Here is a 27,437-nt window from a genome sequence, read left to right as displayed (position 1 = left end):
AGAAGCCTGCAAGGAAGATATGTGGCTCCACGCTCTACCTTCAATGCTTGGCGAATGCTTTGGTGTCCTGCTGGGAGTGCCGAAGGAGGCGAGATTCGGAAATATTTGGAGATATCGCTCAGATTGCTTCCTTTTGCAACCTTTTTAACAGATACGCAGCAGCGAATGGATTAATCAAGTCTAGTTTCTGCTTTAGATCTAAATGCTTTTCTTTTGAAAACTGAAACTGCAGTTCAAGGCACTCTCACAGGTGTGGCTTGCACCTGAGGATAAAGTTCAAGCTCATTCAAATCTCTTAAGGATATTGCAAGCGCTTGTGCTGGAAGTGTTTCACTGGTGAAGAATGAAACGTGTCTACATACCGAGCTGAGAAAGCAGAGTAAAGCAACAGGTCCTAGTGACCACAAGGTCAAGTCTTCACAGTGATGGCATAATGGTTCCTATTAAGGTGCTGCATTGAAACCCACAGCTGCAGCACCAAACTATGGATTATCCTCTGTTAATTGTACAAACACATAGGCTTTGTACAGACAAAGAAAAATTCATATATACACATGGCAGCTTGTATGTATAAACATATGGGGGGTGAAATGAGCAACACAACTTCTATTTCTAAGTACAAAATGAATGAACAGAGCATCATGTACATTCTGTGAGAATTAATGTGCATCAATAAACACCGGCAGATGTCTGCGCTTCAAGGCTGATCTGGCTAATTTTAGTTCTCCTAACAGTATACTGCATGTAAAATAATATTTACTATAATATTATGAACATGACAGTTGTTGACTGAAATAAAACAACATAAAACTCAAGAGTGGAGATGGATATATATATATATACATATTATTAAACACATGCTGGTTAAATATATACACTCTATGCACATTATATTGACTACAGCGGCTGAAATATAAGTTAAGGTTTTGGTAACAGAGTTGGAAGACACAATGCTACCCAGATTAGAGAGTCTTTGCCTTGGGGTCGGTCAGCTGATGAGATGAAGATGAAGTAGGGCTGGAGAGGGTGGAGGGCACAGCAGGAAAGGCAAAGACCCCGGCAGAAACTGGAAAGAAAAACCCAGGCCACTGATTGAAGGACAGAGGGGAGGGTAAAGCCGTGAACGCAGCAGGAGAGTGTAGCTGATACGTGTGAAAGGGTCGGGTCGCGGGGCTGGCCATCACTGCAGGCCCAGGGCTTTCAGGCCAGGATAAGGCGCAAGCCTCTGGACCGGGCGGAGTCCACGGTGATGCCTGAAAAGGTTGGAAAAGGAAATAATAGTAAAAATAATAGAAATTCTCTGTCTTAATTTTGTAAATACATACAAGCTTTTTTTTTCTTTTTTAAACCTACGTTTAAAGCCTGAGGCGGCTGTTCAAGTGTTTGAGGCACAACCTGGGGGCACAGCTGCTGCCCACGGATACTCAGAGAGTCGGTACGAGGTCGGTGGGTCACAATTAGAACCTCCTGGGCCCAGTCGTCCATCAGAACCTGTAGGTCTTCAGGCAGGTTGCTTTCACTGGGGCTCATAGATGTGCCTGTCTTGTTGTTGCTGTTGTTGGCCTGAGCTTGGGCCAGGCCAACAACAGGCTGCTGGGGCGGAGGCGTAGCACTGTGCATCTGCTGTGACTGATTGAAGGCTCCAGATGCCGAAGCCCCAGACCCTGACAACACAGAAATATATTAAATATAGTTATTAGGACGGCTTGATCGATAAAGGCAATCAGATTTTGATTAATGTAGTGCGGTTTTAAGAGGTTTTAAGAGGTTTTAATTTGACATACTGCTGCCTCGCTCTTTACCGAGACAGAGCCTTTTGAGTGTTGACCCTGTAAAATAGAAAAAAGATTTAGGTAAACTCAGCAGTTGTCTTACAAATCACATGCGGTGCAAAATAATGGCTTTATATAAACAAAAGAGAAAATAATACAGTACAAAAGCAAAAAAAAACAAACAAACACGATAATCAACGAAGACATGCATGTGAGAACCAGAACTATGTCAAAATGCATTTCTAGAGCATAAGCAGGACACAGATAGGAAGCAGCAGAGCCACAGCTCCGGGAATAAAAAAAAAAAAAAAAAACTTTTCCAGCATGTTTTTCACAGGCCTAAATACTAAGTATAATCAGGTATTGCAAGATGCATAAATTACAGAACTGAATATGTGATGTAAACAAAAGAGAATTGTTGGAAAAAATATTCATATCCCTTAACAATTATTAGATAATTTTGCCTTTACATCCACAAACCTTAATTTATTTTATTTATGTAGCAAATCAACAAAACATGTGAGGTAACTGAAGAAGAAAGTCTTAAAGTCTGGAAAAAAATTTTGCTTGCAAATACATTATTATCAGGCTACATGAATCAGTTGTTTTAGTATCATATTTTGCTGCAACTACAACATAAAAAGTCATTTAGGTTATGTCTCTATCTGCTCTGCAAACTAGAGAATAAAATGTTGGCCTTTGAAAAGTATCTCAAGCTCAAACAGACTGGACTGAAAGCATCTTTGAACATCAATTTCTTGCCACTGGTTCTTAAATAGATTTAGTTTTGAAATTTCACAGGCAGTTGTAAAATATGAGTTATCTTTTGAAACAAATTGAAATAATTTGGTGATAAATATCATCGAGGAGACAATGTGGCTGACCAGAGCATCTTCTTCTTCTTCATGAGAAAAAAACATAAACCACCTACATTTAAGACTGTGGTTGTAACTTAGGAAAGTGTGAACAACTTTAAGGTGAAGGAATACTTTCCAAAAGTATTGCACATGCAATTTGAATTGTGCAGTAACAATTATTACTAAATTTTGATTATCGAAACCTTAGATGTCAGAAACAATACAACTGTTCCAAAAATGAGTGACAATAACTGATTATTAGTAATCTCCAAATGATAGTGATAGTTATTAAACATTTATAAATGTTTTATAAAGTCCTTGATGACATTTGGAGCAACTTTTTTTTTTTTTTAGTCCTAAAAGTTTATCTGACAGGTTTGAATGAACAATGTACTGTATGTCTGTCGAATTAAGACAGGGAGCAAGAAAACTTGTAAATAATGCAAAGCAAAAGCAAATCATACACAGGTCCAGGACAGTTTTGCTAGAAAATAAATAGTGAAATAAAGCTAAATAAAGATAATTTAAAGTAAAATCAAACAGTGAAGTTATGCAGGAAGAAAAGAGATACAAACAGATAGACAAAGACACAGGCCCACTGAGAAATCTAGCTCGTGGTTTGCTACTGGACTTATAGGTCACTCTCTCAGACGGTTGAGGGTAATTAGACCAGCCTGTAGAGGAGCATAACGAAGGGAAGAAGATGACAGAAAAGCATAAGCTCTAATATACTTATCACTTTGTAAAAAACACCATCATATTTATATCATTAACATCTTTTTTTGTTTTTTTTTGCTGCATGGTTTGGAGTGTTACCCTGTTCAGGTTGAGCTTGTGTGCCGGCGACGTCTCCCTGCAGTCCAGCATAGATGTTATCGGAGGACATGGAGCCTTTCAGGGAGCAGGGCTGCTGAGTCTGCACCGGCTCTGAGGCCGAGCTGGGAAGGTGGCTGGTACACGACCGAGGCCTGCCGTGGGTCGGGAAGGAAGTTCTGCCTGGAGAACCGTTTAGACTCACCGCTGGCTCACTGGGAGCTGGAGCAGCACCTGGACACACAAGAGCAACATTCATCCTTATCTGAAATGAAAGTGTTAACAGTAGCTTAGGTTGTAATGAGCGACTCGCCTGGTTTAGTGGAGTCGCTGCTTTTGGTTTTGACGTGCCTAAACTGCTGAACTAGGGGGCTGAGAAGCTTCCCGGGCTTCAGTCTGTGTTTGCTGGACCTCTTCCTGCGGCTTGTGTGCGGTGCAACATGTAGGAGGCCGAGGCCAGCAGGAGGAACCTTACCAAGTCTGCGGTAGAGCAGCTCCACCTCGCCGCGTTGATGTGCTTGCAGTTCTGAGATTTCCTTCAGATGTCTGAATAAATGGAGGAAGGAATTAAACCATGTGAAAATCACCAAAGGGTATGACTACCAAGTCACCTCACATGAGGAAAAGGAAAATCTTACTTCTCTCTAAGTCTCTGCAGTTCCCTCTTTATGTCCGAGTCCTCCATCTCGGAGTCGTTGTCGCTGCTGGCGTAGGCCGAGCCAGGCAAGCCTCCGTGTCTGCACGGGGAATCGGAGCTCTGCACGCTGCTGCTGCGGCCGGTGCGACGGAGAAAAGCCACTGCTCTTTTCATGAGGTCACTTCCTCTGCGCTCGGAGCGCGCGTACTGGGACGGAGTGGCAGGAGCCAGCTTCGCAGGGCTGCTCTCTGCCCCTGAGTCTGCAGGAAGGAAGGAGACATGGACCGTGACGTCCACAGGGACGGAGTCTGAGGGCCGAACATGAGCTCTTACCCATGGGAGGTGGAGTGTCCAGGTAGAAATCGGGCGGGGCAGAGTAGCGGCTGCAGCGCGTCCTCTGAGTGATGTCGTCTTCTGTGCTCACCACAGAGAAACGTCCGATGGTGGTGGAGGTGGCCAAGGCTTCAGGGGGAACCGGGTCCCCGTTGTATCCACCGGGGTGCGCAGGGGAGGCAGCGCTGCTCCAGCTCCTCTGCTTCACATCTCTTCTGTTGGCCACTTCAGGAGGAACAGACATGATCTGGCAGAACAAAGGAGGAAGGCTTAGGAGACAAAGTATGGCTTTTATATTATCAATTCTGATATCTGTTTGTCTTGAAAAACTTACAAATAAGTAGAGAATGATGAGATTGATTGTTTTCAAATAAATACATGAAGATAATGGAAAATGTGTCACATTTGTCATGTTGTTCACAGGGATATATTCTCTGGGACAAAAACTTAATGACACCTGGTCAAAAACTTTTACATCTATTCATTTGATATTTGTCATCTCTATGTGTAAAATCTGTTGGCATCTGAACACTAGGTTTAAGTGTTTTATTGTTCTTAAAATGGCTCCAGAACAAAAATTAAACATCTGGTCTATTTTTATAAGATAATGAAAGTAACATGTGTGAGCAGGAACATGAACAAAGTAGGAAGTGCTCTCCTTACTTCTCGACTCCAACAAATCTGACCATTTCTCTCACTTAGAGAAAATTATAGTCTCTTTTCATTCTCAATATATATTTTATTAACTATCAGGCAAAAACTACATAACAGAAAAAAACCCATTGTGATTCAGAAAGTCTGTCATCTCAAAATATTCATATCTGAGTATTAGAATCAAACTTTTAAGCATTGTGTGAGCCCTAAAACATGCTGTTTAAATGTGACAATGCAGAGATTCAAACAAACAAATGTTGATAAAAATAACAAGCTAAACTTTGATACCTTAAATCGACCTCTAGTTCCAGAGCAGGACACGGAGTGAGGAACGTGTCTTCTTGACAAAGAAGCTGTAAGGCAGTAAATAAATCACTGAGTACAACAAGCCATCGTGTAAGTTTGACTGAAAAACGAATCATCTTAAAGTTCAGTTCATGTCTTTAGACAGATTAGTTGCTCGCACCACAAACAGCGGAGTCGCTCAGAGTGCTCAGGCTGTCCATTCTCTCAGGAATTTGAGGCTTACGGGAGAGATAGAAGAGAATAAAGCAAGAAAATTTAGATATGGAAGCATTAAACATTTTTGTAACATTAAATAAAATGACTGCACCTCAGCAGTCCAGTTTTTCTCAGCACCGGCTCAGCAACTAAACAGATTCTCCACTTATTTAAATCTCAGAGTGTGTTTCATCGTACTTACGAGTTGTTCTCCTGCCCGGTAGCGTCCCTCCCCAATCGGTCCCGGGGTGCTGTTCCCCGACCCTCCGGTGGCGCTGTCCGGGCCCGGAGGAAACTGGATGTACTCTGTCCCAGACCCCGGTGTCTCTGCCGCGCTGCCTGATGGATACATGGGAGCGTATTCCTGGAAGAGCAGGTTTCTCAGTTTTTCATCCAGAGTTTTAATGGTGCTGTCGACGAAGCCTCCCCGGCCGACCCGTCCCTCGCCGTCAGACTCGCTTGGCCCCGCGCCGTGCTGGGACGGTGCCGGGCTCTGGGGCAGCGAGGACACTTTGGAGCCTCCCACGTTGGAGAAAGGCTGGTGGAGGACGACTGGCTGCTGTGGCAACTCGCTGCGCGCCGCAGGAGCGTAAGAGACAGATGCCGGCTCTTTGGTGGCACCCAGCTCCTGGAGGGGGAGAGGGGTCAGAGGTGACCTGCCCTGGGGAGCGTTCACATCTAAGGACAGGGGCATGACAAGAGGACAGCAGGGCACCTCATCAACAATGGATGCTGTGTGGGTCAAATCGAGGGCCTTCTGAGCTCCATGGATAGGGGAGAGCGATCCAAGAGGAGACCCCTGTGAGTCCTCCACTGGGTAAGAGGCGTGGGGCAACGACGGGGGAAACGTTTGAGCCTTGGCTCCATGCAAGCTGGGCTGCAGAGAACTGCCTGCAGGCTCCATTGCAGACACTGACTGGAGGGTGGGGGGTGCAGACACAGGGGGTGACAGGGTGGCCAGGAGGAGGGGGTCAGTGTTGGATGTTATTGGAGGACTGTAGAAACCATAAATTTCATGAGCGAACCCTCCACTTCCGCCAGACATTGTAGAGGACGAGCCCTCTTCTACAAAAAGGACAAAAAAAAAGATCAAAATGTGCAAATTAACTTATAAAATGTTGGTAGACTTGTTTTATAATAATGGGGATGTTTCTATTGTGACATGACTTTTCTGTTTTTGATTTAACTTTAGAGAAGCTAATCCTTGTTTGAGTTCAGTCTAAATCTGTAAAATAAGTTTAACCTGTCATACAAACAAATCAAGCCTTGAATGCTATTAACATTAACTTTAATGCATTTTGTTGGGATTTTATGGAATAGACCAACACAATGTAGTGCAGAACAGTAAAGTGGGAGAAAATGTACCTGTGGTTTTCATTTTGTTTGCAGTTAAAAATATGAAAAAGATGGTGTGGATTTAATCCCAATACCCCTAAATGAAAGCCAGAGTACCAAATTTCCTTCTGAAGTTACCTAATTCGTAAATTTAAATTTGTTTAATTTAATCTCAGAATATATCCACATGCTCTCTGAAGCTCTCGGAGGTTTATTAGGTTTGTTGTTGGGGAACATTAGTGAAGAAGCAAACATGCTAGACCAAGAAACGCAGCAGCCAGCTCTGGGATAAAGTTGTTGAAATGATTATAACAGAATTAGGTTGTAAAACAAGATCTGAATATGCAGCAACCTCGTTTTCAAGACAGCATTAGACAGTGGAAAACATATGGCTATCCAGTTAAATTGACAGGTTTGGCTAGGAGATCATTAATCTGGCAGCCGAGAGACCAATGAAAAAAACAGAAGCCTCTTTTGCTGTTTGTCATAAGCAAGTTAGGCGATGCAGCTGCTCAGAGGATGGCTGGACCTAAACAGAGGCTGCAAAAGACCTGGCTGTAGCCAGCGCTTCCGACTGAAACATATTATTGTGGTAAAAGTAAATCCAACAGAGAATCTCTGGCAAAATTTAAAAGTGATCTTTACAAATGCTCTTAATTGAATTTGACTAATGTTGGGCTATTTCACAAGAACGGGGGGTCAACAAGTCAGTCAAATGAAAAGATGGATGACGAATGTGCCAAAAGACTTGATCCTGCAGCTGCATTTGCAAATTGATTTACAAAATATTTACTCTGGGGTGCTGAATACAAATACAAATACAAATTTTGTCAAAAAGTAAAGTTTCATTTGTTTAATTCAACAAATAACCAACGCCGTGGTCCTTATTTTGTCACCACAGAAAACTGAAGTGTCAATAATCACAACATTTTGTGATTTATTTAGACTACAGTATGGCTCATGTTGAACCAACTCAATTATGCTTCACATTGTGTTGGGCACTCATAAAATCCCAATAAAATAAACTGAATTTACTGGTTCAAATGTGACATGACGTGGAGAACAATTTATTACATTGTGGATGCCCCTGACTGAAGCTTTGACTGAATAATTAACATGTTGGTTAAGATGTACAAATATTGTTTTCATCTTGGGTTTCTAAGCTTCCTCACTGTGCGCACTGGAACCAAGTGAAGTTGTGATAACATCTGCTAGACTACTGACGTCTAGAAGAAGGTAAATACTTCTACACGGCCCTTCTTAAAGGCTTTGATTCTGATGCCACAAGGGGGCGCTGTTGTAGCATGTGGCTACCAGGCAGCATGCTGGAACGCAGTCACCTCTGGATGTGGACGGCTTTGCAGTGGCGCTGTCAGCAGGCTGGGTGTTGGCTGAGCTCCCGGGTGACTGCGTCGCTGTCCCCTCAGACGGAGTGTCCTGAGCGCAGGGCGGCGTCTCCTCCACCGGGCAGATGATGAACCATCTCTTTCCGGTGTGAAGAACTGCAGTCCGAAGCAAAAACGGAACAGTAAATACTCACATATGTCTGAGGGAAAACAAAAGGGAATTTTAAGCACATGTGATGTTACCGTTCTGCTGATATACAGGCTGCGGTGCCCCTGACTGCTGACTCTGCAGAAAGATTTACAGACGTGAGTTTTGCCTGATAGATTCATATTTTTGGCGTATTTGTGCAGATCCCGCTCTTACCTCTCCTGCCTCAGACATCTGGCCCTGCAGAGGACTGCCACTCAAAGCTGTGTCTTTTTCATCCCCCATGTCTTCATGCAGCATGTCTTCTGCTTTGTCCACAATGTCTTTCAGCTGGTCAATGAAGATCTCCTTCTCTAGCAGCAGAATAAAGCCGTTCTCCACCTACAAAACATTTAGTTTTAAATATTGTATAGTGTCACAAACAGAAAGAAAAAAAAACTAACACATTCGATTATAATTACGTAAGCTGACCATGTAGGTGGCAATTTCCTCCGGAGCGTCTCCGTCCAGGTCAAACTTAAATGTTACCATTTTGTGGTTGTGAGTCTCCAGCTGACATTCAACCATTTTGTCACCGGTGTTGCAAACCTATGAGGTGAACAGATGCACCTTACTTTTAAAGACATTGAATTTTATTAATTTGATGATCTTTACTGTCATCAATCACCATCTGACTCACATTGAGCATGCTCAGTTTGGGTTTGCTGGTCCTCTCTTGCCTGGAACGTGTGCGAGCCGACTTGCGATGATGTTTCCTGGGTTTTGAGTCACCTTTGCTCCCACATGCTAAGCTTTCATAGCCGTCGCTTGTTTCCCGACCCGAGGCTACGTCAGAGTTAACACTAGACAAAGAAATTATGCAGAAATAAAAACCCATCCTCCTGCTTGAGACTAACACATCTCACTAAAACGACTCGACACGCACCTGTCGTAGGTGTAACTGGACAGTGATATTGCTCTGTCACGAAGGACATCCTGAAAAAACAAATAAACACAATTTGCTTCATTAGTTGTAAAATATCAGTCACAACTTGATATACACTAATCAACTGCATCTTTTTGAGCTTTTAACGAGTATTACTTTTAAGTACCGTGCAATAAATACGTTTTTAAAACATAAATTCGGTAGACAAGATTGTTTATGCATTTTCTCAAAACTAAAAAGGGGCAAAATCATAAATACAACGTAGATAAGCATCTCGTAGCAAGTTGGAGAGAAATATACTCAAAGTTCTCGGATAACTTCAGATGCATATTTGGCCACTTCTATTCTAAGAAATAATAAAGCTCATTTAATTGGCCGATTTTTTTGTGCAGACTGCCAAAATTAATAGGACCTCACATAATTCTCATGTTTTTATGTGAAAACATTTTCAGACTTAGATTTCTAGCATTCTTACTCGTTTACAGTAGCTTTAAAATATTAAATACTAAAGTTTATTAGGAATTATTGTTAGAATATCAATAGGAAGGAAGGAAGGAAGGAAGGAAGGAAGGAAGGAAGGAGGAAGGAAGGAGGAAGGAAGGAAGGAAGGAAGGAAGGAAGGAAGGAAGGAAGGAAGGAAGGAAGGAAGGAAGGAAGGAAGGAAGGAAGGAAGGAAGGAAGGAAGGAAGGAAGGAAGGAAGGAAGGAAGGAAGGAAGGAAGGAATCCTACTTCTGCGCAGGCCTCCTGCTGGAAGCTCCCAGGGACGGATGTTGCCTCCACGCTGTGCTGAGCCAGGCCGGCGGACTCGGACACTGGGACTGTTGTGTGGACGCCAGCGGGCTGCAGAACTGAAACTCCAGCAGGAGCCGCAGCCTGACTCGGCGCTGACAGACTGACAGGAGCTGAGTCTGAGACCAAACCCGGGGTGGAGGTCTGCGTTGCAGCTGAGCTCACAGAGGAGACCATTGTGAGCTCGACAGTAAAAGTCGATGCACATATTGGTGCCTGAAGTTGGGCTGAGGCCACAGGCTGCAGTGGTTTTTGAGCTTGCGTTGGAGTCTGAGGTGCTGCTGCAGCCTGAGCTGACCCTGGAGCTGGAGGAGGAGTTTGCACCGGGGCTTTGGCTTCAAACTGAATCGTAGTCGAGACGGAAACTGAGGCTGGAGCGGGGACTGGAGACGCTGCAGCTGCAGGAGAGTCTGTGTCCATTCTGCTTCCCCATATCGGAGTGTGTCCAGTGGGTAAGACAGGGGGAGCTGTTTCCAAATGCTGAACATCTATCAGAGTCCCATGGGGAGCAGCCACCTGAGAAATAAGCGGAAAAAAAAAATAAAAACATCACATTTATGGGAACGAGCAACAATTTAATTTACTTTCTTCTGAATCTCCGAAGGCATGCCCTGCATGCATTATGACCAACAATACAGACACCACCTCAGATTTGTCAAGACCGAGCCATTACAGTGAGAACGGAGTCAAATATTCACCTGGACAGGCTGGTCAGCCAGTTCCTGCTCAGGGTGGGGGACAGGGAATGGGGTGGGTTGTACCTGGGAGAAAGGTAAGGGATGGGTGGAATGGAGGCTGCTGGTGTGCTGCTGAGATGTGTGTGGGCCAGCCTGCTGCTGGGGCACCACAGGGGATTTGGCTATTCCCAGGTGAGGGAAAGGGAGAGGCAAACTGGGGACATTTTGAGGCGTGGACATGGGAGTCTGAGGAGTCCCAAGAGAAGGAATAGATGTCAGAGCTGTGTGGGGGCTGAGCGGGAGGGAGGGGAGGAGAGGTGAAGGTGAGTAGTAAGAGGTAGACATAGCAGCGTCGCTGCTGCTGAAGGTGGACGGCAGGGAAGCCGGGGAAAAGGGAGCGGGCATGTGAACGACAGGATATGGGGAGGGAAACTGGGAAAGAAAAAGGGAAAACGAAATAAAATGAACAAAGACAGCGAGTCGGTACATTTAACATTCACACACAGGTCGTTTGGGTTTTTAATGCTCCATGTGTTTTTTGTTGTTTTTTTTCTTTGTGGTTTTTTTATGTCTCCATCGCAACAGCACTCTACCGCAACACACCTGTGTGCTGATGGGCAGGGGCAGCAGAGGGGGAGGAGCGCTGCAGAGCGGAAACCTGCCAGCGGAATCAGGAGGACTCAGATGTGACGACGGCTGGTCAGCAGAAAACAACTAAGGAAACAAATTAAATATCGATTTCTTTTTATTTAACAGAAAATCATTTTTGAATTAGAAATTCAGACTTATTTTTAAAAGTATTAGTGTTTGTTGGCAAGACAATGCTTTTCTCGTTTAGGACATTTTGTGGGAATCAGCATGATTTACTTGTCACAAATACATTCAAGTTAAAACAATGCAGTTGTTTAATCATAAAGTTATGCATTTTTCTGGTTTGAGATGTGTGAACGGCTTAAAATAAAGTATTATTTTAATGCAGTACAAAATTGCATTAGTTCTTTAAAAAAAGAGCTTCTTAAATCCCTCTCCACCTTCTGCAATGTGTCTGATAAGCTGCAGCCTTTTGCCAGCTTTGCTTGTCACAGTTCCAGTTTATTTTCAAATTATCTAATTCAAAGTCTTTGCTCTGCTGTCCAGAAGTCTCAAGTTAAACAAGCTAGTTAGATTTCTGAAGAAAACCAATCTGTAAATAAATGGAGATCCAAAATACTAAAATGGTCTCACATGTTTGCATCATCAGCATTTTTTAAGTCAATAATTTTCTATTTTCTAGTTTTTCTCAGTCTGCTTCTTTGCAACAAGAACGGCATCTGAGTCACGCTTTCTTTTGAAAATGGTTGCTATATTTAGACAAGGTTAATAAATGTGTCAGCATTTAAGCAGAAATTACTGAATGTCTTTGCTTCTGAAATTAAATCAAATAAGATTTATAAAATATGTATTATACCCTGAAACCTTTTTAAATAGTCCGTCTGCATCAGTTGCCTGTGCTGGAGGGACAAATGCGTCTCAAATCTGTTCATGGATTGAAGGCAGAGGGCCACCTGCTGCACTTTGGATGCTCATGATTTAATTATTGTTCAGACAGTAGAGTTATACAGTTATATATATTTTTAAGGAGTTTTATCTGCTGTTTTAAACCACAAGCTATTAGGTCCGAAGCTCTGAACCAGGTGAGCTTCTGGGGCAGCTAATTTTAAAACTGTTACCCTGTGTGTTTTGCAGTGTGCAAGTCTACCTGAGACGGGACGGCAGCTGGTTGGAGATGACACTACAGGGAGAGGAGACAAATGGGAGACAAGCACAGACCACATAAATAGAGTTTTTCGTACAAACGGGTGCACACGGAGTACATGCCCAGCAATAAAGAGCTGCGCAGCGAAAGGGAAAACTCTTTTTTTAAATATTTTTATCCATGCTACGCAGCGCACTATTTAAAGCAAAAACCTCGGGTGCTATTTATTTTGTTAATAAGGGCAAAATTCAATGAATAGGTTATTGTTAGGTAGTCACAGAGGCAAACACGTGTACAGAGAACACATGTTGATCACAGACTGAAAGGAGCTTAAAAAGATCATCTGATGTCCAGACTCCTCTGTTCCAGATCTGATGTTATCCCTGCAAATTACAATGTTAAAGGAATGAATCGCATTCTAGGACACTGCCAAATGTTCTTCACGGATCCCGTTGACTGACTGGAGCGGTTCTGGAGGCGCAGACAGGATGTTCCCAATACTGGGTGAGTTGTAACATTAGTATATCTGACATTGCTTCTATTGGACGGCCTATTTTTCTTTCTCTCTCTCTCTCTCTTCCTGTGAGTTCAGAGGTCATTCAGAGCTTGCAGTACCTGCTCCTGGGTGGACTGGACAGTAAGATGCGTCTGCAGAGTCGGGGCTGCGGCTGGGAAACTCTGGGACGTCTGTCTGCTCTGCTGCACAGGAGGCACTGGAGTAGCTGGAGCAGAAACCGTCTGTCACAAATACAATCAAGAGACCACATTTAATTAAACTTGGTTCAGACATTTGATTTGATTTTTTTTTTTTTTTTTTTTTATCTTGTTCTGCACATTCCTAAAGAGATTTAGCACATTTGAGCAGCAGCTGTCCATGGCATGAAACTAAGGGAGATTTTTAGGAGATGGACAGGTTGCATGTTGGTCATGGGAAGTTACAACAATGGTTAACTTCCCATTGTTGGGAAGTTAACCATTGCGAACCAAGGAACTGAGTTTATGCTGTGAATTAAGCAGAAGCAGAAAACTGGTTGTTAAAAGGACCAAAGCTGCTGGTGGAATCAGGAGGGATACTGACCAGTGCAGCTATGTTGCATTCAAACTACATAAAGCCTCCTTCGCTCACATACCATGTGATCTGCTCTGCCTTTGCTGCAAAGTGATGACAGCACCAAGTTCTCATCAAAGTTTGGGATTCGGGAAAGCGGGGCTTCCAGGCTCTGACTTTTCCCTTTATGTTCAGTTACAGAGTAGTCGGAGTCCAAGATGTGGCTCTGCAGTGGGTGATTTACACCTCCTCTTTCAGGGAGGGTGGGAGAGCTGGTTCTGCGACTGACAATGTGATGGAGACAGTAGTTGAGAAGGCGGAGTTCTCCACCTTCGTATAAACCAAGTGGAAACACGACTGATGAGGATGTGGAAAGGTGTGAAGGTGAGGCGGCCTTGCTTGGCTTGCTGTTTGGTGACGGTTCAGCAGGTGAGCCCAAAACATGAGGTGAAGTGGCCTGTGAAGACTTTAGCAAAGGAACAGAGGTAGATGCGTCTAAGTTGGATGTGCTAGAAGTGCGTCTGCGCCACCCGCCTCCTTCCAGCTTGTCCTTAAAGAGGAGAGACATGCAAGCTTTGCACTGATGTCGGCGGTGGTGGCGCTGTGGGCTGCGTGGCATGCTAAGACGGTGTGCAGAGGGAGGTTGTAAAATCAGGGGAGGGTGAGGTGAATTTGAATAACCTGCTGAGTCACGGAGAGAAAGCTGATGCGGAGGCAAGAAAGGAGACGACAATAAAGAGGGATTGTGGGCATCGTTTGAGGATAGGTAGTCTGCAGACTGCAGTGAACTCTGTGAACTGTCAGACGAGGAGAGAGCTTGCAACAGACTTTGGTTCTTTGTCTGAGAGAGGGAGTGCATCCTGCACTGTAACATCTCTACTGTGGGGGCACTGCCACGCCTAAGACACGCTGCGCTTTCAGCGGCGAGCGGGCTCTTGTGACATACAAAAGGATCACTGTAGTGGCGCTGATCAGGAATCCGTTCAGAAAAGAAGATAAAACATTAGGTTTTTGCAAAAAATAAAAATTAAAAATAGAATTTAAAAGGACGTATCATTAAAACACAACAGCAAGTACTCACTGTTTGACACTGAAAAGGCCCCTGGTGCAGTTGTGCCGCAGGCTGCTGGAAGGTCCCAGGATGCAGCTGATCTGCTGCGGGTGGCTGGTAGGCTCCCTGGTGTGGCTGCGTGGTTGGCTGTTTGTTGTTTTCATGTGAGGCCTGTCCTGCAGATTGCTGGTAGCATCCTTGGTGCAGCTGGGAGTCAGCGTGTGAAGGAGGACTGTAGAGCATCTGTGCAGTGGAAACGGGTTCTGGAAGTGACTGGTAGGGACCGTTCTGCCGATTGCTCAGATCGTCTAATTGCACGTTGGCGTTCGCTCCGCTATCAGCTGTGACAACAGAGAGAATGAAACACTATAATTCACCATGAAAAGCCTCGGTAGGAAAAACAGATAGTAATGAAGGGTCGAATGAGGCTGTAATTGGAATTTAAATTAGGGGTCATGGTGTCTGATTGCTTTAATTTCATTTCATCGCGGTGCAGTCCTATTTTTCTATCTCTACTTCAGGTTAATTCAAAGCAATTCTGCTTAATTTGAGGCTATTTGAGTTTTCACATCCCTTACAATTATTAGTGCAGATTGAGACTGTGTAATACGTAGCATTGTTACAAGTTTCCATATCCCTATAACCTTTTTACACATTTACTAACATTATACTCTCAAACTTCTATAAACCTTATTGAGATTTCATGCTGTAGATTATTTGTTTATCTGCGCCAATTGTTGAAAGAAGGCTACAAGAAGTCCCATTTAAGTTTTCTCACAAGCCATGTAGGAGACACAGCAAACATATGGAAAATATATCGAAGCTAGCGGTTGTAACAATGTAATAACATATGAACAAGATCCAGAGATAATAAAGCCAGTGCCCCTGAGATGTTGTTTTTCATTGAGCTTCTTACATGTGGCAGGTGTGATTACAGGAACAGTGCAGATCAGAGTTTCTTGGTCCTCACAATCTGCAGTGGTGAATATGGTTTCCTCGGGTGGACCAGTACCAGGGACCTGCAGAAGGTTCTGCTGCGTCTTCTTCACTTCACTGTTTCCATTTGGTGAGCCAGTCCTTTCCCTCCTCCATTTTATTAGAGCCACGCGGTCTCTGATGGATTTACCAACTATCTTTACGTCACATTCCAAGAAAAATCCTGACTCCACCTACAAGAAACGGGCAAGACTCTTGTTAAAGGTAAAATGAAATACATAAAAGTCAAAACTGAATACCTTGTACGCTAAACATAAATATGCTTCTGTCATGAGTCATTCAAAATTTGACCTTTCTATATAAATTTGCAAATAAATTATGACTATTTTGGTTCTTTTACCATTTCTTGTGCAACTACTTCTGGAACTTCTTTCTCCAAGTCGAAGGTAAACTCAATAGCACCAGTGTCCTTATATTTTCCCTTTAGCTTTTTAGGATCTTCAACCCACAGCTTTAAAGCAATGGTTGATTTTTTCCCATCGTCCTCCTCGTTTAGCTCAACCCTGACTCCTGTGTCTTCGGCAAAATACGCATGGTTCAGGAGGTCCTTGATGGAGTACCTGCAGAAAATACACAAACACTTCTGCACAACAGATCTTTACAGTGGCAACGCACGCTCAGATCCAAATACGGGCATTAACGTCACGCCGCCAGAGCAGAAACAAAATACAACACGAACACAGAGGTCCAGCTGAGGAATGTGTTTCAGACCAACTCAGACGTCTTTGGCAACTTACCGCTCCTCCCATCTGTGGCAGATACACTCCCCAATAATTTCCTTAATTTCTGGGTCACTGACTTTGCCGTAGCTGGCAGGCTTCACTCCCTGAAAAGCAAACCAGCATGTCCCAACTCACTATGACACAAGTTCTCATCCGGAGCAATTACTATACATCATGACTAGGAGCAATTCGATTAAGCAGTGTCAAAAAGCATTAATTTCCCTCAATAACACATCTTCCCCTCGATGTCCACAGATTAGGGATTACAGAGATACATAGTGCAGGAGGTAAAAGAAGATCTGCTTGCAAGTGGAGACTGGATGTCAATCTGAATGAGGCTTAAGGGGCTTACTTGCTTCGGTTTGATGAAAATTGAGGGTTAATAGTTTAAGTTTAGAAATTAAGGGCCCCTAGAAATGTGACTATTTACATGTTCAGACAAGACTTTTGTAAGTGATCGTCATCATGACATTGATAAGTGGGAATTATAACAAACATGATGTTCATGAAACACGCAAGATATTGATACGTATTTATTGATAAACCTTGTTACGTCGTTAAGATCAACGTGAGCCTGACAATCCATGTAGAAGTATTTATAAAACTAATCATCTTGCTCAGCTAGTTTTGAATTTAATTTAAGAAATCGATGAATTCTTGGGTTTTCACATCTACGCCTTTAATTAGACTCCTGTCCTCAGCCCGTGGTGTGCTGTCAGTAGAACTGTCTGTCTTTGAAAACTTAAAAAGTGCGGCGGGGAAAAATACTAGATTGCACGTTAGCCACGGGTGTGCAACGTGCCACGAACACAGTTTTGTTAAACTCCTTTGTGGTTTGCACCTGATTTCTGAGAGCTCTCAATGCTGACTGAGAAAAAAAGAGTAAGAAAGACAGATTGTCAGAGAGAAACACGGAACCATCAAAGAAGTTCTGTCTCAGCAGATTCTATTGCTGGCCTGATCCATCTGCAGATTCAGCTGGCATTTTTATTATTCACTGTGAGTTTTTAAGGTTTTTCTGGCTCAAAAAGCTACGATCAAGCTGGGTTACTGTTTACAGTTCAGTTCCTATGAAATCACAGAGACCTTCAGAGGTCTGGGCCACAAACAGCCTCACTGTGTTGATATATTCCTTGTCCCTATTCATCAGTTTATATATGAGTTATAGCTGCCTGATTTTATATTGCCACTAAAAATGCTCCAGTTACATTTCCCACTCCTATATTTTAACATAGATTATTGTGACAGTAGAGTACATGTAATATTTATTGTTGTTCTTCTTTGTCTAGTAATAAAAGTTACAAAAACAGTGACAGTTTGCCATAAAAGCTCACAAATAGCATCTTAAGAGGAATATCCACAGTGCTATTGTATCATGCACAATGACAGTCTATTCAATCTATTTAATTCTGTTCTATCATTAATTTCAAATTGCAAAAAGTAAACGTATCCAGATTGATGTGTTTCCTCATGATAAAAAAACCCACATCTCATGAAAATGAACTTACACTTGTGACTTTGCGGTAGATCTGAGCAGCGTTCTGACACTCAGAGTAAGGATACTCTGAGGTGGCCATCTCCAGCATGCACATCCCAAAAGCATAGACATCCACAGCCTCGTCATAGTGCTCCTCATACATCTCTGGGGCCATAAACTCTGGAGTACCTGGAACATTTACGAAAGACCGGGCTGTGTATTAAATATTTACACTTTTATTGTGTTATCAGTGTTCAAATGGCAGTTGCAGCAAAGCAAAAATGAAAGATTTTGCTAATGCTGAAGCTTTGGCTTTAAATGGATCTCAACAAAACTCCACGTGTTTGTAAAAACAAGTGACAAGTTAAAAGAAAAATCAGCATGCAGCTTTTTAGTCCTCTGTTGAAATCTGTTTTTTTAATAATGCAAATGTTTATAAATATTTTTATTTACATTAACGTCACTGAGAGAACTATATTACATTTCATTATTATTAAAAATTTTGAAATTGTGAATATTAGGGACTATAGCTGCTTTGCAACACAGATAAGGTGTTCTGTCATCTCTTATTTCAGAAGGAAGCATCATCTTCCTGGAAAAGACCCATGAGGATAGGCTTACCTCCTTCCAGGAAGTAATTAGTCTGAACAGCTTTCTGCTGACTTGCAGTGCATATTTAAGAGGCAATCGGTAGAAAACATAATAATGACAATAAAACAGTAGAAATGCTCTCCTCTGTGGGTTTTGTCTACATGCAGCATGTATGTACACCTGGTGTGTTATTGGCCTGCTCCACGGGAGAACATCTGCATCCAGCTGGAGGGTCACAGCCAACCACATGTTCTGATCCTGAGGTGAATATCTGCACTCAAAAGTGTGACTGGGCAAAATCAATACCAGGAGCCACGTCATAAAAAATGACTATTTGGTTGATTATGTTGACTTTATAAAATTGTAATTATTCATCAATTGCATTTTACTTACTTCTGCATAGATACTATCAGCTAAAAATGACAAAGTATAATTTAGTGATATTTTATTAGTAAAGTCAACAATATTGAATAATCAAAAAAATTATATTCAAAGGGAATCCCTTAGTTTTAGTTGCCATTTCAACCCAGGAACTGTGCCACACAAACATATTTAAATCAAGAGTTTTTAATTAAAGCTGACGTTCTTAAGACATATTAATATAAACATATATTATGTTAATATTAATTAATATATTAATCATATATTAATATTAATTATATTAATCAATTAATACGTATAATGAATAACAACATTTTATTAATAATATATTCTTAATATATTGTTATTAATATATTAATTGTCACTTTGTTGCACTATTTTTTTAAGCAGACAACTGTCACACTTTTCTGAGTATGAGCTAAACCTAATCCAGTTATGGGATGTAGTTTAGATGTCAGTCACTATGAGCTGGTTACCATGGAGACTGAATGCAGGCAGGTGAAATCACAGTGATTTCTTAGGACAGCTCCTCCTGAAGCTTGGACTTTAAAATCCACTATATTGCTTTTTATACCTTAACATCCAAAGGAAGATGTTACTGAATCAAAATCCGTCTGATAGGAAGGAATTACTTGTTGCAACATCTGGTTGTTTTCTTTTAATTTGTCACCAATCTGGACATGTGAAGAAACTGTCCTTTCAGGGCTGCAGCCCTGGAGCTCCCAAGACAAAATAAATTATGCAAACTGACAGAACAGGATTAAATTTGTAAAATTACTTTAGCCAAACAATTAGCCAGCAACTAACCAATAACACTTTTGGCAAAAGAAGCCCTCTTTAGGGTTGCTAATCCAAGGTCTCCTATTTTGACAGAGCCAGTTGGACCAGTGATGAAAATGTTGTCACACTTGAGGTCTCTGTGGATGATGGGAGGCGTCCTTGTGTGGAGGAAATGGAGACCTTTGAGAATCTGCCGACACCACCTTCTCAGGACTTTGGGCTTCATAAGCTTGAAGCGCTTTAAATACCTGCAAGAAGACAAACACACACTCTCAAATGTTCCAACTCATACACATAAAGACATTTGTTATATATAGAGAGAGAGAGATAGATTGATCTTTTTTTGAGGCGGTCTGAATATGACTAATACTTTTATTAATTTATAAAGTTGTTTAGCTGCCTAAACACACGGATGAAAAGTATAGATCACCTTTACTGTATGTGCACTCATGTAATGTACATTTAAACATGAGGTCTCAAAAGACAATAATTAATTGTTGTCACAGATTCTTACGTTTTCAGCGTGCCCGATGTCATTAGCTCTGTCACAAGGACGATGCACTTCTTCCCTTTTACTGGTGACTCCCAGAAGTCATAAAATCGCACGATGTTGGGGTGCTGCAGGGCCTTCAGCATCTCTGCCTCCTCTTTGAACCTCTGCCTCTCCGCTTTGGATAGTTTTCTTTCCTGGGGAAAAGGAAGGAAAACCTGTGAATTGATGTCATTTTTCCAAAAGTCTCACTCACACTAATCCATAAATAGACGACTTTTCTTTCTTTTTTCTTCTTTTTTTTAATGAACACATGTTTTTCATTGTACTTTATATCAAACTCACAGGCCCATATCAGGTGAAGTGTATTAATATTTTGGGATTTTTATAAATAAAAACAATACTCAAGATATACTGTATTTGGGAACAACATGAAGTTACTGATCAGCGGTTGCAATAAACCTGTCATGCATCAATTCTGCTTATGTACAGGATTCTAATTTGAATTGGTAAAATATTTTTTCTGTACTAGGAGGACACCAAAACCAAAACATCCCTGTAAATCCGGCCCTGTCTGCCTGTGTTGTATCAAGTCCAAAGTCAGCCTAGATGTCCACTTGGACAATTTAGAGCTTTTTATGTGTCCCTCTGCTGACCAGCTTTATAGAGGCGGGACAGATGAGAAACATCAGACACAACACTGCAACTTTTTCATTATACTCTACGTTAGCTTTTCACTTTGTTGGACCGATTTAACAAAAGTACCATAACAACTTTCATCCTGACTGAAGGAGTGAGCTTGACTGGGGCTCCCTTAGGATTGTCTGAGGCTCGTGTTTGGAGTGAACACAGCTTTGGCATTTTGATGTGGCTGAACATGGGGGTCTGACCCATTTACTCTCTTTTTCAGCACTGTTTATAAAACATACAAATCCCAAACATCTCAAAAACCCACAAGTGGGATCAACACGTAATCAGAGGACGGATGAGTAAAAGCCTCATTGTTTTGTCTGAAGCGGTAAAACAGACAAAGTCACGTCTGTCGAGGCTAATACGCGAGAGATTTCTTCATAACCACAAAGGCGTCAACACAAACTCGTGGCTTTGATGCAGTGAGTGCATCCACCTTCAAAGATGTTAAAACTTTAATTTTCTGTGTACTGTGAGTCTGATTGAATCTGTTTAGACTGGATCAATATTTTTGACCCCTGCCTTCCCTGAACTGTTGTATAAATAGTAAAAGAGCTGACAGCAAACATCTTCTGCATCGCGTTTTTCTCTCCAGTCAGCAGTGCAGCAGCTACAGTGGCCACAAATTTCTAGGCGTCTTCTGGATTTCCGCTGCTACTCTTCCAAGAGGGACAATATAACTGGAAGAAATACGTTGCAGTTCCTATTTCAAATGAGTGGGGTGCTCAGTAAGTTATTGACTGACACGTAGGACTCGGATTTCACTCAGCTCCCACTGTGACCTAATGCATCTTGCATTATGCAGCTTCTGAAGCTTCCTTTGTGACTCAAGTTCTCACTGAAGAGCCTGCGTTGTCCTTATGTCCCTATTGTTTCTTTTTAGGAAGTTTGCAAACAATTTAGTAAAGATGCTTTACAGGGAGAAGGTCTCCATGTGGCATCAGATCTGCTGTACATGATGATCGTTTTGCAGGAAATATAGTACAGAAACTTATATTTAAACGCAAAACATGAGAGCCAAATGTGCACATGTATTGAAAAACTATCTCTCTGCGTCACATTCTCCATATTTGCTGCTACCCTTAGCCGAACTCAGTCTTTCCTATCTGATCTGTGTGTTGGCGCAGAGTGCTGCATCAGCAAGAATCTCTCCAAATATATCTTTGTGTCCATACTGACAGGGGGTTTAAACAAGTGTTTTAAGTGTTTAAAACAAATAACCAGGTGCGAGATGAAGATGAAGATCTTAACTCAGCCATAATGTTGCATTTTACAAACTGATCTGATCATTTTGCTCAAATGACTTCCTCTGCAAATGTTTGACAGTTGTTGAGCAAATGAATGTCAAGAGAAGCTGCCTGTGTTGCTTTTTCTCTCCTTTAGTTTTGATTCACGAATCTTTATAAATTTGTGATTAATGCTGACTCACTTTCAGAGCTTCGGTAAACGTACACAGAGTAAAAGAAAAGCTTCAAAGGCATAGTTGCTCTAAAGGGCACAGCCTCGTCTCCAGGGACAGGATGGTTGAATCATCGCTAGATCTCCCCTAAGAACCTGATCAGACACACAGCTCATACACTCTCCACATACACCTCTATGATATGGATGGCTGGGCATTATGTAAACATACGTGACGAAAATGGGTCCATGTTTTTTGGAATACTGTAAATTCTGAAAAACTGTGCAGACATCTTATATTTACTCTCTAAGAAGGATTTCAGAATGCACAAAGCTCCAAGACAATTTTTTTAAAGAGAATTAAGCAACAATTTTAGTACGGGATACAAGGGAGTGATACATAGAACATCTAGACTTTTCTCATAATGGTCTAATCTAAGTTTCATCTCTGGTTGATTATCAGCCTGCCAGGATTCTGCCCTCCCTGGAAACTAGACCAGTAGAAAACGTGAGATAAGCACAATGCAGTAGAGATTTAATTCCAGAGGCAGTCTGAAACTGATTGAGTAGGTCTTCCATTTTTGGTAATTATTCCCCGAGGCCTGATGCAGTGAACCTTCTGCAAAAGCAAGAAGATGGGGGAGGACTTTGCACAGACAATTGCACTTAATGGATAAAAAAAAAAAAAGTTGGCTGGAATCCCCCCCTTCCCCATTTGGCTCCTCTAATGTAAAAAAAAATAGTTTCTGAACAATCACACCCCTGCTAAATAATTCAAAGAAATTATTGTACGAAATGTATGCTACAGCTCTATAACAGCTGTAAAACACTTCCTCTTTACAGGCAGAAGATTAATTTGGCACACTTGAAGTCCTGGAAGGCCAGCCTCTGTCTGCATGTCTGTCTGCAGACACTAATCTCCATATCACATGGATTGCATCTAAACTGATCATTAGATTACTGCATACACAGATTAGTGATGCAGCAAGCTGTCATTGCGGGGGAACAGTAGGGTTAGCATGTAATAAAATAACCTGCATGGTTAATTGAAAACTGAGGTTGCAGCATTTCTTTCTACCATAACTGTCATTTTTTCCTTAAAAAAACAATCTCAGAAAAAAGCATGGAGTGCCGGCCGCTCACTGTTCCTGAGTAATGCAGTGCAATACAGATCCTCTTCCATCTGTGGCTACACACTGGTAGACAGCTGGCTAAAAGAACGCTCCTACACCTTCATTTGCTTATGAGAGAAAAAATATCTGTCTATAAATATTTAGAGTTACAAAAACATGGGCAGTCATGAGAAACAAGAGAGGCATCAACTGCAGGCAAGCTGTAGCGAGAAATAAGACCAACTACCTGCTCCCATCAGTTTCTGATCCAAATATATTCAGTTCAATAAAACTACCACAACATTTATTGAATGTGTATACTAAGATATTGTCAAGGTATATGTGTCAAAATTTAAATAACTATAAGAGAATGACACAGATAAAACCATTTTAGTAATATTAGTCAATTTTGACAATATTAGGAATAACTTTTTTTCAGATCGAAAACAATTAGATCATGTTACAAAATTTTGCTTAAAATGTTAGTTTTGAAAATGTTAGTAATTTGAAGTACATAACCCAACAATTTGAGGACTTGCTACATCCACCTAAGACCAACATAGTCCCATCGTTCTCCTTTTTTTTATCTGAATCATTGTTGTATTATGCTTCTAAAAGAGCTTTTATAGTTACCAAGTGACTTTATTATTTATTAAATAAAAAATGGTAGATAAAAATGTAACTGTCTATGTGACAAAGTGTGTGAATTCAAGTTCTGGTGGTGTATCCTCTCCAGCAGGGGGCTCTGAGGTGTTTTACAGTTTGCTTTTGGCTGGCTGTGAATAAAAATGGCAATATAATCAAAGCTGAACAGTAATGTGCACAGTGACACTGAAGCGGCTGTATAAGTGATTTAAAGACTTTTCCTCCTTGGCTTTTTGTCTTCTAATAAAAAATCTGTCATCACTGAGAGTCTTTCCAAGAAGACTGTAATTGCTCATCAGTTAATCAGTTTTTTCCCTGCAGCTGAGCTGAATTATCTGAGAATATTTTTTCTTGACGCATGGCAGAACTTGTAAGAGCAAGGTTACGTTTTAGCCAGAAAGTTAAAAAAAAAAAAAAAAAAAAAAACATCAAATAGATGTTCATGGAATATTTTTCATGTATGTGCAATGAGCAAACAAGCTATGCATGGGAGACATTAAATATATATTATTTTTGAACATTTTAACTTATCTGGAAAAACATAATTGATACTCAAAGTAGTTGTCTACATGTACACAAAATATTGCTGATCTCAACATTTCATTCGATGTTTTAAACTCTTTTTTTTTTAAAGTCTGTTTTAATATCATCCCAGATTGAGATTGATTTGCATATTACTTGTTATTGTCTCACTATCAGCTAAATTCTGTCGATTTCTCACAGTGGACATCACAGTCTGTCCCTTTTTGCTGCACCCACACAAATGCATTTGTCTAATTTTTTGTAGACAAAAATAACTTTCCTTTTTTATTTTTGCATAACAACTAAAGACAAAATCAGATGTTTAAAAAACAGAAATCCATTTAAAAGTTGTCAGTAAGATTAGCTTTGATTTGAGTTAGATTAAAACCGTGTCATAGTTCTGTGAGGAATTGTTCTCTTGTTTCATTTTTCCCAGAGGCTGGTTGTCACATGACAGGTCAAAATGCAGAATGTGGAAACTGCTTTCAGTTGTTTTTGTCACTTTTGTTGTGCTGCCACTTAATTTCACAGTTCGTTCATAAAAAATAATCGGAAATCATAAATACATCAAATCATTTGGAAAAATGATCACTTCGTAAAATGAATACTTTAAATACGATATTCATAGCTTTAACATCAATTTCTAAAATGAATTATATTTGGAAAAGCATGAACAAAATTTCTTTTCCCTAAAAAAAACATATGCAGTATAAACTTTTTGGTCTGTGCAGTTGCACAGACTGATGATGCTCGACTGATTGGTGCATCTAAACCTGTCACAGACAAAGCTTATTTGTTAAAGGAATTTCTTATGAGAATTCATATAATTGTTTCACATCTAGTATGATGCTTTTTGCAACCCTTATTGCTATAGAATACTTGAATTTTAAGCCATAGGCGTTGCCAACCCTCTTTAGGTTCACTGGCCCCAGGCTGCATCATCTGTGCCCCAGTAAAACTCTTTTGTTGAAATTCCTTATGGAATTTCAACAAAAAAAAAAAGGCGTGACTGTTGAACAACAAAGTGGTAAAACCTCCTATTTGGATGATTCTAAGATTTCAAAAGAAAGTCCACTTACACTGCAGAGAAATTTAAAGGAACAAATAAAACTAATGAATCATGCACAGAACTGAGAATTGTTCCAGATGAACAATGTAAAGGTCGTTTACAACCATCTCTATGGGAATAAGATTTATTTTGAAGAAGAAATCTTTGAGTCATCAGGAGACCTTGAATCTAAGGAGAAATTTCAGGAGAAATCCTGTTTTTGAGGGGAACAGTATAAAGAAGATATATGGAAATGTTTCTCTTTTTCATGTCATTTGCCCAAGGATGGCATAACAACGCCATCCATTGTTTGAAGCCTTTTTGTGCTGCACTCCAGAGGGCCCCTCAGCTAGATTTACTTGAGTGATTGAGAGTTTGAGTGGACACTGAACTCACCTGCAGTTCACACCAGGCCACCTCCACCCAGGTGTCCGTGTCCAGACCTTTGTAGACGGTCTTGAAAGACCCTCTCCCCAACTCAATGTCAAACTTCAGAAAGCGTCCACCGGGGGAGGTGGACACAGCCTTCATCCCGGGCTCCTCTTCGTTCTCGTCGCTGCCTGCTTTACCTGTAACATCTGATGGACCCGGGTCCTCCTTGGGCCCCGTCTCCAACCTGTCCCCACGCTCCTCATCGGCGCTCGCGCTTTCCGTGGCGCTGTCCTTCAGCCCCACCTGGCTCTCCGTGCTGGAGGTCTCTGGAAGCAGAGCCCGGGTCCGATTCCGATCCACTATAGTCCGTAGGTCGATGTTGGGCACCGGGCTGCTGGTGACGAGATCCGACGTATCCAACGGCTGCTCGTCGTGGTCCGACACCCACAGACTCCGGCGGATGAACCTGCGGCGGCCCAGCCCCTGGTACTCCGTGGAGGGGTAGGAGCTGGGGTCGCTGGCCCCGCGGAGCGCTTCGTTCTGGATGTTGACATTGTGGTCCATCCCATTCTCATACACATGCCTGCACGCGTTTGCGTTAATGTCCGAGTCCAGGTTAGGAGCTGAGGAAAACGTGGATCCTAGGGGCGGATCTTTGCTGGAAATGTCAGCTGAATTCATCCCCCCTTAGATTGTCAAGACACTAACCGGCGACATGGTGCAGGAAGGGCTGGGGAGCATGCTCCTCTCCCGACTACGTAGGGGAGTTTGCAGCCTACCTGCACTTGCAGTGACGCAGTTGGCCAGCTCAGCTCAGGATGAGTGGCCTAATGTCTTGAATTTGCTCAGGACGTAGCTCGTTCCCCTGAAGGCGTCCAGCTCGGAGGATGCACGCATTGCTCCACGCCACCTCACGCCTCCCAAACCGCCTCACTGCAACACTTCAGCCTGATGTCATCGCCGGCCAGAGCTCACCGAATCCCCTTCATCCACCTTGCATCAGATTCCCGCTGCAAAAAAATACGTTCCTCAAGCAAATCCTCCCCGGCCTATAGACCAGGATGTTGAAACTGTGCCACGCACCAGCCGCTCCGAAGACACATCACGGGACAGAGAAAGTGCGCAGCGGTCTGTCCTCTCTCTCCCCATCCCGCACTCTGACTCAGTGGAATCAGCGGCTGACGCGATTCGGCTCCGACAAGTGAGAGCTGAGCATAATTCTCAATAAAACAGTCCGCACGCACTTTCTTTTTTTTCTTCTTTTTTTTTCTCCCTTCAGAGCCGTCCTGCAGCAGAGTAGCGGATGGACAGAAGCGCTTATGAGATTATGCTCACTGCGGCACAGGTCGGATCAGGCAGCTGTCCGCGCATCTCTGGACCAGCTGATGTTGCCACCCTTGTCTTCCCGGGTTCATCCTTCCATTCTCTCGCTTTCTTTCTTTGAGGTTTGGGGAGGAATCAGTTGCACGACGCAACCCACGCCCCTAGCAACAACACGTATCCAATAACTCGGCACGCTTTTAGCCAGCACCCTTACCCTCCTCCGGTGAGACGGTCTGAGTGGACCGCACAAACTGTCCGCCCTCTTCGT

The 27,437-nt window shown here is 42.1% G+C and overlaps 1 protein-coding gene across 1 annotated transcript; it reads right to left on the bottom strand.

Moving 5' to 3' along the window:
• Nucleotides 1–818: 818 nt before the first annotated feature.
• On the bottom strand, nucleotides 819–27,437 carry wnk2 (WNK lysine deficient protein kinase 2). The gene is given in 31 exon segments (XM_088005637.1): nucleotides 819–1,253; nucleotides 1,354–1,664; nucleotides 1,785–1,829; nucleotides 3,205–3,303; nucleotides 3,446–3,734; nucleotides 3,736–3,988; nucleotides 4,081–4,404; nucleotides 4,406–4,659; nucleotides 5,355–5,419; nucleotides 5,533–5,590; nucleotides 5,770–6,632; nucleotides 8,243–8,404; nucleotides 8,492–8,534; nucleotides 8,613–8,777; nucleotides 8,868–8,984; nucleotides 9,076–9,238; nucleotides 9,322–9,371; nucleotides 10,052–10,627; nucleotides 10,810–11,220; nucleotides 11,392–11,502; nucleotides 12,527–12,559; nucleotides 13,139–13,261; nucleotides 13,654–14,538; nucleotides 14,653–14,963; nucleotides 15,539–15,791; nucleotides 15,959–16,178; nucleotides 16,356–16,444; nucleotides 17,849–18,006; nucleotides 19,597–19,817; nucleotides 20,084–20,256; nucleotides 25,871–27,437. Coding segments are annotated over 31 exon segments (7,773 nt in total). The 5' UTR covers nucleotides 26,528–27,437; the 3' UTR covers nucleotides 819–962.

Source organism: Poecilia mexicana, unplaced genomic scaffold (assembly GCF_051168715.1).
Source record: "Poecilia mexicana isolate PSO_F unplaced genomic scaffold, ASM5116871v1 scaffold_5, whole genome shotgun sequence".
NCBI classification, from domain to species: Eukaryota; Metazoa; Chordata; class Actinopteri; order Cyprinodontiformes; family Poeciliidae; genus Poecilia; species Poecilia mexicana.
Note: the sequence above shows the minus strand (reverse complement) of the source record. Positions and strands in the feature narration are given on the sequence as shown.